Below are 15,150 nucleotides of genomic sequence, written 5' to 3'. Positions count from 1 at the left end.
AGATCCAAAGAAGAGCGGCGCGTTTCGTCACAGGGTTATTTGGTAACCATGACAGTGTTACGGAGATGTTTAACAAACTAAGAGTCACACTCTGCAAGAGAGGCGCTCTGCATCGCGGTGTAGCTTGCTCGCCAGGTTTCGAGAGGGTGCGTTTCTGGATGAGGTATCGAATATATTGCTTACCCCTACTTATACCTCCAGAGGAGATCACGAATTTAAAATTAGAGAGATTAGAGCGCGCATGGAGGCTTTCAGACAGTCGTTCTTCCCGCGAACCACACGCGACTGGAACAGGAAAGGGAGGTAATGACAGTGGCACATAAAGTGCCCTCCGCCACACACCGTTGGGTGGCTTGCGGAGTATAAATGTAGATGAACCCCAAGGCTATGCTAGAGGCAGGGAATATCCCACCTCTGCTGCAGTACAGGCAAGACCACCTGCTATTTAAAAGCATTCAACCACTAGAATATAAAAGCGTGTATCGTAAAAGGAGACTAACAACATCTAAAAAGTGATAAAAACAGAGTAAAAGGGAGAGACAAGAGGATCTTGCCCAGGGAGGGGAACCAGGAATCTCCAAACCCTCACCGCCCTGCCCCTACTCCGAGGGACATTATAAACCTTGGAACTGAAAATAAAAACCACTTTCACGGAGGAAACTGAGAACAAGTTGAACCATCCGGGAATCACCTGCCAATATTAAAGGTAAAGTGCGGGGAAGTCTGTACTTAGTATGCAGAGCCAAAAGAAGGGGGCATTCCACCAAAATGTGGGCTACTGACACGAAGGCTCCACAATCACGAAGTGGGGGTGGCTCATTAGGCAAAAGAAAACCATGGGTCAGCCTAGTATTGGCGATGCAGAGCCGACACAGGGTGGTCGAGTCCTTTTTTCGAGAGGCGGTAGGAAGAAGGCCATGGGACAGGTGTCACTGTAAATTCACAGAGTTTATTAGGCAGGGAGTTGGCACATGATTGTACTAAGTGGGATTTGATATGAAGCTGTAAATCTGCTGCAGGAGGGGTTACAAAGAAAGGGGGAGGGGAGAGGGGGTAAGTGACTGCTTCCCCAGCCAAACGAGTAGCAAGCTCTTTACCTGGGATACCCATATGGCCAGGGACCCAAAGGAAGTCTACGGAACAAGCAGCATGGTAAGATCAGTGAGATGGTCATGGGTGGCCGAGACCAATGGATGGTGAGAAAAACACCGGTCAATAGCCTGAAGGCCACTCATTGAGTCCGTACATAACAAAATTCGGTCGAGTTGGGACTGTTTAATAAAGATAAGGGCCTCAGAAATTGCCAGCAATTCCGCAGTAAACACCCCACATGCAGTTGGCAGGAGATGATTTTCCATGCCAACAGAGGACGTGAAGGCATATCCCACACGATTAGCAGATTTACAGCCATCAGTGTAAAAAACAACAGCATCCTGCAAGTCCCATAAATTCGGCGGTAAAAACAACAGAACACCATCGGGGGGAACAAAATCTTTTGGACCTCGACAGAGATCCATCCGAATCTGGGGCTGAGGAGCTAACCAAGGGTGTGAGGGCGGGGGTGGGGGGAGGGAACGTGAGAGACAGGAAAAAGGCGGAGCCCAACCGGTAAACCCGCCCAAGGGGGGGAAATCAGGTGGGCGACGTCCTTGGTCTTCGAACAGGATACAATAGGAAGGATGAGTGGGAGAGGAACAGGCAGCGATTGCATAAGAAAACAGAAGTTGGGACCATAGAACAGAATGGGGGGCGATCCCAGCTTCAACCAGGAGACTATCGGCAGGGCTAATAGGGAAGGCACAGGTGGCGAAATGGAAACCATGATGGTGGACCAGATCCAGGAGGCGCAGTGTGGAAGGAGCAGCTGAACCATAAACTTGACAACCATAGTCCAAGCAAGACAGCACTAAAGCCTGATAAAGACGGACAAGAGTGGAACGATCTGCACCCCAAGAGGTGTGGACAAGGAAGCAAAGGACATTGAGTTTATGGAAACATTCTATCTTCAGAAGTCTGATATGAGGCAGCCAAGTGAGCTTATTGTCAAAAAGAAGATGCGGGAAATGAAACTGTGAGACCACAGGTAATCGTTGTGCATTGAGGTAGAGCTCCGGATCAGGGTGGACCGTAGTACGGCGACAGAAGTGGATCACTCACGATTTTAAAGCAGAGAATTGAAACCCGTGTGAGAGGGTCCTTGAAGAGGCATGCCGTATAGCACCCTGAAGCTGCCGCTCTGCAGTGGCCATCAAAGAGGAACTAACACAAATGCAGAAATCATCCACATACAGAGCAGGGGTGACCAAAGGACCAACGGAGGCCGCAATCAATCTATAGCAATGTAGAAAAGAAGTACACTCAATACGGAACCCTGTAGGATGCCAGTCTCCTGGGTCCATAGAGAACTAAAAACAGTACCAACCCGAACCCTGAATGACCGATGGAACAGGAACTGGAGGATAAAAATCGGGAGTGGGCCCAAAGCACCCCATTCGTAAAGTGTAAGAAAGATATGATAGCACCAAGCCGTGTCATAGGCCTTGCAAAGGTCAAAATATACTGCAACCAAATGACAGTGTTGGGGAAAAAGCCTGCCAAGCTACGAATTCCACATGAAGTAAATGATCGATCAGAGACCATCCCTCACGGAAGCCACACTGGTAAGGGAAAAATAGATCCTGAGATTCGAGGACCCAATGGAGCCGACGGGCTACCATCCATTCAAGTAACTTGCAAACAAAGTTTGTCAGACTAATTAGCCCATAGCTATCGACAAACAGGGGGTTCTTACCAGGCTTAAGGACGGGAACCATGATGCTATCCCTCCATTGAGAAGGGAAGTCACCCTGGAGCCAAATACGGTTAAGCACCCGGAGAAGATGTTGTCATTGTGGAGTCTGGGCCAAGGGCCGTATCATGAGAAGAAGAAAGTGCGGAAAGAAGTTCCCATTCAGTAAAAGGTTCGATGTAAGATTCTGACTGACAAGGATTAAAAGATAAGGCGGAAGCTTGTTTCAAATGGGGGATGAACAGGCTAAAGCCAGTCATGCTCGCGGGTCACCATCCGTCACCGACAAGGAGGGGGAGACATCCATGAGCAGCAGGTCAGAGTCAGGTTGCGAAGGTGGGGACGGGACCTCTGGCGACACCAGTGGCTCCTTGTCCCGGGAGTTATGTTTCTTCTTCTTTGCTGTTTGAAATCGAGGGGGGCTGTGCTACAAAAGGGAGCCAGCCATAGAAAGATCTGGAACAGAAAGTGAGCGGGCAACCTGGGGACCCACAGACCCGGGTTCTTGTGGTCATTGTGTGGCAGCAGACCTTTGGCCTGGAAGGTGCCGGGTCGGGGGGTGCTGGGAGGGGCACCCTCGACCAGCAGACGTCGAAGAAGTGGGAACCGCAGGGGAGGGGGGGGAGCAGAGGGGTTTGGGACAGGGGTGGGGGGATCATGGATGCAGCAGGAAAACGTGTCGAAACTGTAAGCATTTAAAGCATCTCATCGGTGGTAGAACGTAAGGTTTTACATCACACCGATACACCATCACCTTGCCCTTCTCTGGGAGGGTATCTCCTTGGAAGGTCAGGATAAAGGCGCCTGTACCGGTGCGATTGATTTTAGGGTCGCGTTGTACAGGGCGGTTAAATCAAACTCGTCGCCACTCGAGGTTTGTACAGAGCTCCTCATCAGTCTGGAGTAGACAGTATCGAGTTCAAAGATTGGTGGGGTGTGACGGAGACTGGGATGTCACCAAGATGGTCACAAGCACACAGGCTTCAGATTGAGAAGCAGAAGACGTCTTTATGAGCAAAGAATCGGACCGCATTTTACTCAAGGATTCCACTTCACCATACTTACCTTCAATCTTCTCCACGAAAAACAAAGTCTTGGTTGTGGCAAAACTTTTGCTACCTGTCCTGGTACAAACCACGTACCGAGGGAAAGGTTTCAACCCAAGCCGGCGAGCTTGACCCTCTTCCCAGAGGGTGGCCAAGGGTCAGAAGGAGTGTCATGCCTTGTATCACTCTTAGAGACGGCCACAGAATGGCCAGGATGTTGACGCTTTTGTCGCTTCATGTGCAAGGTGACCGCCCTAGTACCACCCACTCCGACCAGGGGCTCGCCCCGTGGGCCCACCCATCCACAGCGAGGGCTGTCTGGCACGGCAGCCATCGCCGGGAATTCTGATGCCCTAAAGTGATGAGTATCAACTCCTAGGCATACACGAGGCATTAACAGCTCAGGTACTAGCAGTGTGATCCCTGTGTTGTCAGGGGGCTCAGCCAAGTGGGTACTTAACAGGCCCACCACACGGACTGGCTACCGTGCTGGTAACCTAGCAGGAAGGGGGCAAGGGTGCAAGGGGGAAAGGGAGGGGAGAGGGAGAGGAGCCTGCACTATGGAAACTAGGTTGGTAGTTCATTCCCAAATGGCTCACACTGAGCGGAAAATGTTGGAAATGGAGGTTGAACCTCAAAGGGACCAAAAATGCTGAAAAGGAAACAGCAAACTAAACCATAGCACACACCAAAAGCAAAGCTGAGAGGATAGCCAGGTTGATATAAAGAAGTCCACCAAGAGGACAGGGAGAAAGGAGCAAGGACAGGGAAGGAGAGGAACAGGGATGGTACTGTAGTCTCAAAACAGGAAGGAGACTGCAATAGCTTTGGGCCCCATGAACGCCACAGACATACCCACAAAACGGACTGTGGACCCCCTGAGCGGACAACTAGGGAATTCATTACAAGACTGCGTCACGCAGAATAGCAGTTTTCCACAGAGTTACATCTTATAGCCAAAGTGTCACAAGAAAATCTGGCAGTGTTCTTCCCTATGGCTACGGTAGAGGTAGAAACAGATACCGTCAGGGCGCACATAGTGATCGTGTACCTATTGTGGGGATATAGCAGAAGTGGGTGCAGGTGAGGACACAGGACGTATTGCTAGTCTCCAAGGATGGACAGGCTAACGTAGTAATGTCACAGGTAGTGTTGGAAAGATGGACACGGGGAGATTGTGACCTGTCCAGATGCCCAGGTATGGACTGATATGCACCCATGTGAAGCGAGTTTGTTTCTGTGGGAAGTAAATGGGACGAGTTGTGAGAAGGAGCTTCTGCCACCTTGAACTTACTTCAAGAGACTGGGAACACATTGGTTATACCAAATATTCACAATGGAAACTGTATGGCTGAATTGTTACAAAGAAGGAAGATTGGTAGCATTCGGAAAATTCATGCTTTAGGAAAGCAGAATGATTACTGATGGAACAACTAGTAAGGTAATTTGGACAGACTTTCAGCTGCTGGTACCACTCACAGGATCAACTCTTATGACACTATCATGGCATACGCTGTATTGACTGAAAGGATCTCTGAGGGTATTACTCGTTCAAAATTCAACCTACTTAAATAACACACTTCACCCAGAACTTACAGTCCTTGGACAAATTAAGTGTCCCAGCAAGGGGACATTTCAATGGAACGAAAGTGGCAGCATATATGCTATTTCCGGGAATGACAGCATTGTGAGGCCTGTTTCTAGCAGACTTTTGTATACTGTATTTCTGGGTAAACTGTAAGCAAGCACGGGCTGTAGATGTGTCAACACACCAAACACCAAAAGAATGGTTAACTGACGCTGCCCATGGAAGCAATTAGTACTAAGGACTTAATCAGTATAGAAGAGTATAATAGGTTACATGGTAGTTAGTTAGGGGGACAATACAAGTGCGAGGAAAAGTTCTGCGTGGAGACACTTTATTGTGAATTTCGAAGGGGGGAGGGTGCCCTCAATATATTGGAGTTCAGATAATGTACTGGGAGCTCGATACTAAAGTAGGGAGAACATATGCGACGCCATGAGTAACTATAGGCATGGATTTATGGAATTCTTAATAACTTCGTGTAGCTATGGCTGGAAGGTACAAGTTAAGCGACCAATGGACATATCAGGTAGTGGCCACTGGTAACATTGTTATTAAGCAAACAGTTTAGCAAGGCAGGTTAACGAAGCCACTTGCAGGCAAGAAAACACAGCCTGGAGGACATCGTAAACAGAAGTGGCATAATCAGGCAGAACATAGGCACTGACGTGCTACAAAAAACCTGTACGTTGCACTTACAACAGTGCCTAGCAACCTGCACTTGGGGCTGAAGTGGGTTGGAAAAAGCTGATGTTATAATTATTAAGGACACTCCAATTGTCCCCTCCAGAGGGACTAAGTCAGAATCATAGGGAAAGGAGTATAAATACGGCGGTCCAGACACTTGGGGCAGGCAGTTGTGTTGCCATTCTGCCCGCGTCCGGAAGCGGAGAGAATGATGATTGTTTAAATTGCTGGCCAACCACAATGACTGTCCGGTGACTAATTCTGGCAGCCAACTGCCCCCTGAATCGACCTCAAAGCTCTGTGGCACATACACACCACAGCAATGATGAAGTGTGTCTGAAGCTCAGTGCTGCATGGGTGTGGGGAGGAGGGGAGCGGCCAGCCTCCACCTTCTGGGTGATGTCGTCGAACGTACTGCGAGCTGCCTTCTGCAAGGGTGGAGCTGGGGTGCAATCTCGTGGCATCCTAGGTTCAAAGCTGTCCTCAATCACTGACCAAGCTGCTCTGATTGGCAACTGGAGCTGCCAAGGCTCTACTACATCGACAGCTGCTGGCTGTTAACCTTCGGCACTCTACATGGTGACCAAGAACAGCACTTCATGGAATAGCCAGCTGTGCTCCGGAGGGCAGGTGGGGCTTCCAATTCAGCCAAACAGTCTGCTCAGGATACGACAGGCTGGTACATCATGCGCACAAAGTGGCTGGGTGCTGTAGTGGCAGACTCTGTCACTGGCATTTGCAATGACATGTGGACACATGCAGTGCTTCTGACATCCGGATCGGCTGAGGCACTGTGTATTCTTCGGCAGAATAAAAGTCGATGCCAAACTCTTCTCTCTATCTCTGCACACACTGGCAGGATTCACCCTCTCCCTCAAATCATACCTCTGTCTTCCTGGTGTGTTATGGCAGCAGTGGCCAGGGGCCATAACAAAATGAACACACAGGAGAATTGCCCTAATTTAATCCTCACACCACTGAGATGATGAGTGAAATACATGTTAGTGTAAATGGTGCTGAGAAACACATGAAATTGTTAAAACTGAACAAAGCTCCTGAGCCCAAACGAATCCCTATCAGATTTGATACTGAATCTGTAGCTGAGTTAGCACCTCTTCTAGCCATAATGTACTGTAGATACTTGAACAAAAAACCATGCCTGGTAGTTGGAAGGAAGTGCAGGTCCCATATGTCTACAAGAGGGGTAATAGGGCCTACAATGACCTACAAAACTACTATCCAATATCTTTAACATCCATTTGTTGTGGAATTTTAAAACAATTTCTGAGCTCAAACATAATGAGGTATCTTGAACAGAATGTCCTTTACCAACTAGCATGGATTCTGAAAACATCGATCACGTGAAACCTGACTCACGCTTCTCTCACATGACATACTGAAAGCTTCGGATCAGGACAGTCTACTAGATGCAGTATTTCTTGATTTCCATAAAGCATTTGTCTCAGAACCACATCTACACTTATTGTTAAAATGGGATATTAAGTGAAATTTTTGAGTGGACCTTTTAGTAGGGATAGTGCAGCACGTTAACTTGGATGGAGAGTCATCGTCAGATGTAGAAATAACTATGGGAGTGCACCGAGGAAGTACGTTGGGACCCTTGTTGCTTATGTTGCATACTAATGAGTTTGTGGACGATATTAATAGTAACCTCAGACTTTTTGCAGATGACACAGTTATCTACAATGAAGCTGTACAAATATTAAGTAACACTAAATTTCTTCATGTCTATGATCACAAACTTGTTAGGTCCTCAGAGTAACGGTTTTGGTCAGCAATAATCTCCTTCAGATCTGTTTTAAAATATGTCTTAATATAATGGTGCAGCACGTGAAATTAAAAAAGACCTCGATAAGATTTCAATGTTGTGCTATGATCTTTAGCTTGTTTTAAACGTTAACAAATGTAAAATTGTGCACTTCACAGAAATAAAAATACCACACACACACACACACACACACACACACACACACACACACACACACACACACACTGTATCGTATTACTGTAACATCAAGTAACACTTTGTAGGGGGTAAGAAATGGAATTCACACACAGGCTCATTCGTGGGTAAGCAGGTGGCAGACTTGAGATGCTGAAGAATCTTAACTGGGAGACCCTTTGAAGATACAATGTAAACTATCCCAACAAACCCTAATTACAAAGTTTCAAGAACCGGTTTTAAATGCTGACTCTAGGAAATATTAGAACCCCTTACGTATTGCTCTAATTATAGCATACATTTAAACAATCTTTCTTCCCGTGCTCCCTACGACAGTAAACGGAGCAGGAAGACACCTTAATAACACGTACAATGGGATGTACCCCCCTGCCATGCATTTCACAGTGGTTTGCAGATGTGGATAACAGAGGCATGGCACTAAGGCCACGGCTTCAAAATCAATTACATACATGGGTGGGTGCTGTGGCAGCGAGAACTATTGAGACTAAGTAGACAGCATGGATATCATGACTTAGGTGTTCAATTACTTCAGGCAAAATACTGGAATGGACGCTTCAATAAAACAGCAACCTTGTAGTACTCTTTTTAAGGAGCTTGCATACTGAAATGTCACTATATGAGGCCTACGTTTTTCCATGTATTAAGCTGACAAATCCTAAAGGTATATCACTGACACCTGTGCCTAATACCCAATACTGGAGAAAAATACAGGTCACACATGTTTACAAGAAGGGTAACAGAAGTTATTGATAAAATAACTCTCCACTTTCATTAACTTCCATCTACAGCAAAACCGTAGAACATATTCGAACTTACACGTAATGAAGTATCTTTAACAGAATGACCTTTTCCATGCTGACAACATGAATGCCCAAAACATTAATCATGTAAAACTCCCAATTCATGGTTTTCTCAAATGATACCCTGAAAGCCAATGATCAAGGAAACCATGTAAATGCAATATTTCTTGACTTCTGAACAACAATTGTTAACCAAGGTAAGATTATATGGGTTATCAAACAAAATTTATTGCTGCTCTGAGTATTTCCTGGTAGGGAGGACAAAGTATAACATCTTGGATGGAGAATCACTCACAAAAGCAGACGTAACTTCAGGTATGCCTAACCAGTGCATCCTGGTACACTTGCTGTTCGTGTTCTGTATTGATGACCTTGCACACAATATTAACAGCAACGTCATAAGCTCAATCATAGGCAAATCATATGGTAAACTCCAATTCATTGACAGGACTCTACAAAACCGCAGGCAGTTGACAAAGGAAACTGCTTGCATACAAATCACTTGGTCATTTCACAATACTGTGAGCAAGTGTGCCCATACGAAATAGGATAACAGGGGATATTAAATACATGTGGCTGAATGACCATGGGCTCCTGCGATCATCATGGTAACGTTGAGAAATCTGAATAGCAAGACTCTTGAAGAGAGATGCAAATTATCCCACGAAAGCTTACAAAATTTCAAACGCCAATATTAAGTGAAGAATCTAGAGATATTACTCATCATCCAATTCCTCACTTCAATAAGAGCCATGGAAACAAAAGTAGGCATTAGGCACTCACAAAGACATTTAAGCAGTCCCTATTCCTATGCTCCATATGCAACTGGGGGAGAAATCTCAATATATGGTTTCATGCAAGCGACAGTATTTTGCGGAGTATATAGATGTAGAGGTAGAAAATTGTCAGTGACGAATAAATCGTAATACTGTTGGACGCCAACTTTTTTCTTTCTTTAATATGAGTTTTCCATCATTTCCTATGTTTAAAGGCATTTTGAAACTTTACTTTGACGAACTAAAACCTAATTACACTGAGTCGTTGTGAACCAATTTCAGTACGTAAAATTCGAAATATAAACAAGTATTAACATATGCTTGGTAATCCTTCTTCAATATGTTTGTAACTTATATGGCCGTAAATGATCTCCACTTATATAATGTCTTGGTTAATCTGCAATATTATTGTGATTTGGTACTAGATCTTTACGAACAATGCACATACAACAAAATTTACAATGTAAACAGTACCAATACCACCCTTACTTGTGTTCGTTATCAATAACTTTAAGACATAACGCAACATAACTAAAAAATAAATAAAAAAACAAAGTTTGAGAGCATCATACACGTGTAAATAACCTTAAATATAGAAAAACAGTTACACGCCCGTGACTTTGCAGTGCATCGGAAACATCAACATGCGCGTGTTCCCAGATCATCAAAATGAATACAACATTGTGCTGTCAAAACCAGGTTTCTACAGTGCGACTACCAGGTGCCTTCATCCAATACAAACTGAACGTAAACAACTTACACACGTCACTATGTCATGCAGAAACCGAAACGGTGGCTTTCTAAGCAACTTTTCGGTCAAAGGTGGCCTTTTGACGTATTTTCCTAAGGATTCCTGCGTTTTCTTAATAACATCGGGTTTTACTTCTTCTGTCATACTGCCAAAACACTATAACAACCACCTTACGATTAATATACACAACAGCAGAAAAGAATGTGGTTATAATAATTTCTGTGCAAACAGGTGTGACATCACACGGGATGAGTTAACTTCGATCAAATAACTTAACTTCACACACTGATCATAAAAACTTCAGTAAAGGGCAATTAATGCTGCTAATATTTTTCCAGTATCTCGTCTGACAAAATACTTATTCTGTATGTAGCTACATACATGTCAATATCAGCATTAATGACACGTTCAGGTCGCGCTGTTGGTATTACGCAAGGATGTTAGAAACTCACGGCAAAGCATGGAAGTACCTCCACAGTCTAGGCCCGTCAACACGCAACGATCTGTCTGCGCAAATGTCTGCGCACAACACATCTGCGCAGACAGATCGTTGCGTGTGGACAGAAGATTTGCACCAACCTGAGGTGTGTGCAAACCTGGAAGTTGGAGTTGGAGGTTTGAGCGAAACCTCTCAAATCTGTGGGTTCAAACCACATCTGCGCAGACAAGTGGAGCGTGTGAACAGGAGATCACCGCAAATCTGGTGCGAAACGACTGTTTGCTCAGTCTAGTGTTTGTATTTGTGCGCACAGGGCATTAAAATGGCTGATACTCGTCAGTGTTCTCGAGAGTTTGTTAGTGAATTCATTGAAATATATAGAAACCACCCATGTTTGTGGAAGATTTAAAGTAAAGAATATAGTGACCGAGACAAAAAGACAGCACCATACAATGCTCTAATTGAAAAATTGCGGGCAGGTGACGCCACGGCAAACAGAGACACAGTAATAAAAAAATAAAAAAATTCGTTGCGAACTGTTTACGGAAAAGAGTTATCCAAAGTTCAGAAATCTAGAAGATCTGGTGTAGGAGTAGATCAAGTATACCAGCCAACGTTATGGTATTTGGATCTGCTTGGCTTTCTTAAGGTTCGCCCTGCAAATCTCGCAGTAAATTTACGTGAGAAATCTGCTTTCGCTTTAGCAGTCACTGTCTACACCATTTTGACCGCTTTCTCTGTTTCCCGCGACTGGTCTGAACATTTTTTGCAACACACGTTGCGAACACAGACCACAACAGAACTTCCTCCATTTCTATATTTCAAAATAACTGAATTAAATTTTTGACGTTTACGGGGAGCATAGTCGCTTGCCACTGATATTTCTTCTCTACACCGACAGATGGCGGGCGAGTAGTAGATTGGGGTTTGTGTCGTGTGAACACACCACATTTGCCGCGATCTTTTGCATGTACAGACATCTGCGCCGATGTCTGCGCAGACAGATCGTTGCGTGTGGACCGGGCTTTAGACTGTGGTACCTCCATGTGGCGAAGAGATATGCGTTGAACCTCCTTGGACGCTCCATATCTGTCCCAATAAAAAACTTGACAACAAAGTTGTGTTCATCCATGCAACTGAACTTTGCAAATACCAATTACTGTTTCTACCTGCTACGGATTAAATTTCCAAAGGAACAATTTGCACATAACTTCAACAAAACTCGCTTACGTTTAGCTGGGTTTCCAAATGCAGCACAAGTGACACCTCACCAGTGTCGCCACCGAAATTGCACATTGAAAACACCTAAATCCAGTTCACATCATTCTACACACGTCAGTTCTTGGCATAGGGGGAAACGCCGTTTTAGCTTTGTGACATAACTAGCTTTCTCAAACTATTTATTGCATATACAGAACGCATATAAATTAATAACGTTTGTAGGTATGCCAGAGGAGAATACATAATAAACCAGTGGTGGCATATGTTCTCATTTACAATATCGCCATTAGAATGCCTATAGAATCTTACTGTCAGTCCAAATACTTTAATAATTTTTGATGTCGTAGCGACTTTATCAGCTTCGTCAGCTAACGTCTGTGCTCACGGATTTTGTTCTACTTTCATTTGAGGAGACTCTATACTTGTTCCTAACGAAAGGAAGTTTTGTATTGATGTATTCTTTTGTGCAGGGTAACCACTTGTTTCGGATAGATCCACCACCATCTTTGTTATCACAAAAAGTGAATAGTGGCTACTACACATTCTCAGACACATATGTAAAGGCTCACTGAGACAGGGCATTTTTTCCAAATAGACTGAAATACGCTATTGTTACACCATTGCATAAGAAAGGGGATAGATCTGATGCTAACAACTACCACTCAAGCTCACTTCTGACAGTTTTATCCAAATTTCTTGCTTAAGTAATGTATTCAAGAGTAGCATCACATATTTGAAAAAATGAAGTACAGTAGAGTTCCGTTAATCCGAACTAATTAGGACCAGACCCTGTTCGGATTACCGATTTGTTCAGATTAGCCGGAATTACGGTGACGAGTTTATAGAATGAAGTATACCAAGCAGATAAGGAGGTACACAATGATAAAAAATGGGAACAAGCGTGCATTTTTTCAAGATGGCGCCGAGTGTAAATTGTGGTTGTGTTAATTACCGGAATAAACTCAACATAAACGTTAAAAAGTGCTTAACATGTAAAAAATTTGATGTATATCGTGATGATATGTGTATTGCGTGTTTTATTATTAAAAACGTTTCGGAAGGAAGACAAGGGGAGGCCCAAAATTGCGAAACTGAAATCGCACATGGAGCTAGTACCTCGTCTGACGAATCGCGAGACGAAATACAAAGACTTTGCTACTGCAAATCGCTCGCCGTGAAGGGCATAACGTGCATAAACTGTAAAACTGTAGACCATTTCGCGTGTGTAAAGGCAGATGCAAGACGAAAACTATGGTGTTGCAGAAGGTGTAATGAATATGGCCTAGACAAAGCACTACAGAAGAGCGACTGCAAAGTTGAAATTATTGCTATGCTGTTAAAAGAGGTACACGCCCTGAAATGCAAATATACCAATAATAATCAATGTGAGTATAAAACAAACAGTGATCTTGTAATTGATAATGATATTAGAACAAATATGATACCAACTGTAAAAAATGCGGGAAAACCGCTAAAAGTGGTACAGTGTGTGTAAAATGTGAAACAAAATTCCACTTTCGATGCGCAAAGGTGGACAGCTCACTACCGAGATACTAAGCAGGGCCGCAAATATCTCGCGAACAAACAGATTTGAAGTGCTCGATGTAGACAGTAACGATGATGCTCTTGAAGCTCATACAGAACATTCTCAATCATCAAATGCTGCAGTAATTCTTCCTGGAAGTACTACCGCTTCTGAACTTCAACAAGGAGATCTTCAAGTTCCGTGTGATGCTGCTGTTCCTGTCCCGAAAACCATCTGTCAACATAAATCGCATTATGGTATTCCGAGGAAGCTTGTGATTCTTGCCGATAGTCACGGTCGAGAGATTGCTTCTCGTATAAATGAAACTGCTGAAACTGTGAAGGCAACAGGATTCGTCAAGCCTAAAGCATCTCTCTCTCAAATATGTACGTATATACATTCAGAAGAAATCGGTAAGTTGTCATCCAAGGATTTCATTGTACTACTCGGCGGCTCTAATGACGTGTACCGCAATGAAACATCAGTAGCTTGCCAAGAACTATAGAAGTGCTTGTGTTATCTAGGACACACAAATGTAATACATGTAAACATTCCACAGAGGTACGACTTACATCAGTCGTCTTGTGTGAACAGAGAGATCAAACTTGCAAATGAACAGCTGTCAAACGTATGTAACCAGTTTAAAAATGTAAATGTTCTAGATGTAAGTGGTGTTGGTCAAAAATTCCATACCTCACATGGGCTTCATTTGAACAGTCTTGGGAAAACGTTCCTAGCACAAAAACTAATTGAAGGAAGCACAGGTAACAGTTTTACTACAAATTCAACAGTAATGACAAAATTTGTTTCATCGCAAACCACAGAAAAGAAAAATAGTGATTTTTTTTCCACTGCAACACATTCCAGTAATAGTCAACACTCAAATAAGATCTTTTTTAGGCTAAAGAACAGACGAGAGCACAGTGTAAATGTTGTACCTTTTGATAATTTAACTTGTGTGAAAACTAACATTAAGGAACCAGTTAAAAATACAACTGATAAACTATACTGTTTCAAAATATTTCATCAGAATATAAGAAGTCTTTTGAATAAAAAAGAAGAGCTGATGCTTTCACTGCAAGAAACAGCTGACACAGACGGAATTATTCCTGATGTGCTCTGCTTAACTGAACATCACTTGGAAGCCGCCACAGAAATTAATCAGCTACATTTAAATGGTTATAAAATTCATTTTTCCTACTGTCGGAGCAATTTAAGGCAAGGCGGAGTGGCAATTTACACACACAATACTATTAGGTGTTGGTTATATGTTGTAGATGTATCTAAATATTGTACTGAACAGCACTTTGAATGTTGTACCGTCAAATTAGAGCTTGAAACGCAGTTCCTGATCATAGTGACAGATTACAGGTCACTTATGGGAGACATACAAAAATTTCTATCTCAGCTAGAAACAGTTGTTACTAAACTTTATAGAAACAATAGTAATGTCATCGTATGTGGTGACTTTAACATAAACTTACTCACACAAAATAACAACCAGAAACTATTAGAATCACTACTGTTAACTTTCAATCTGCTCCCCAT

The 15,150-nt window shown here is 43.7% G+C and overlaps 1 protein-coding gene across 3 annotated transcripts in view; it reads right to left on the bottom strand.

The window, feature by feature from the left end:
- Positions 1-10,875, bottom strand: part of LOC126416158 (TRAF3-interacting protein 1) — a 252,874-nt gene extending 241,999 nt beyond the window's left edge. For 2 of the 3 annotated variants that reach the window (XM_050083713.1, XM_050083717.1), the window contains exon 1: positions 10,427-10,632. In XM_050083713.1, coding sequence (XP_049939670.1) covers positions 10,427-10,561 — 135 coding nt within the window. In that variant the 5' untranslated portion in view covers positions 10,562-10,632. Of the gene's footprint in view, positions 1-10,426; positions 10,633-10,798 lie in introns of those variants that run through there. The other variant, XM_050083716.1, reaches the window with a different exon arrangement.
- Positions 10,876-15,150: the final 4,275 nt, after the last annotated feature.

Source organism: Schistocerca serialis, chromosome 8 (genome assembly GCF_023864345.2).
Source record: "Schistocerca serialis cubense isolate TAMUIC-IGC-003099 chromosome 8, iqSchSeri2.2, whole genome shotgun sequence".
Taxonomy (NCBI): Eukaryota; Metazoa; Arthropoda; class Insecta; order Orthoptera; family Acrididae; genus Schistocerca; species Schistocerca serialis.
Note: the sequence above shows the minus strand (reverse complement) of the source record. Positions and strands in the feature narration are given on the sequence as shown.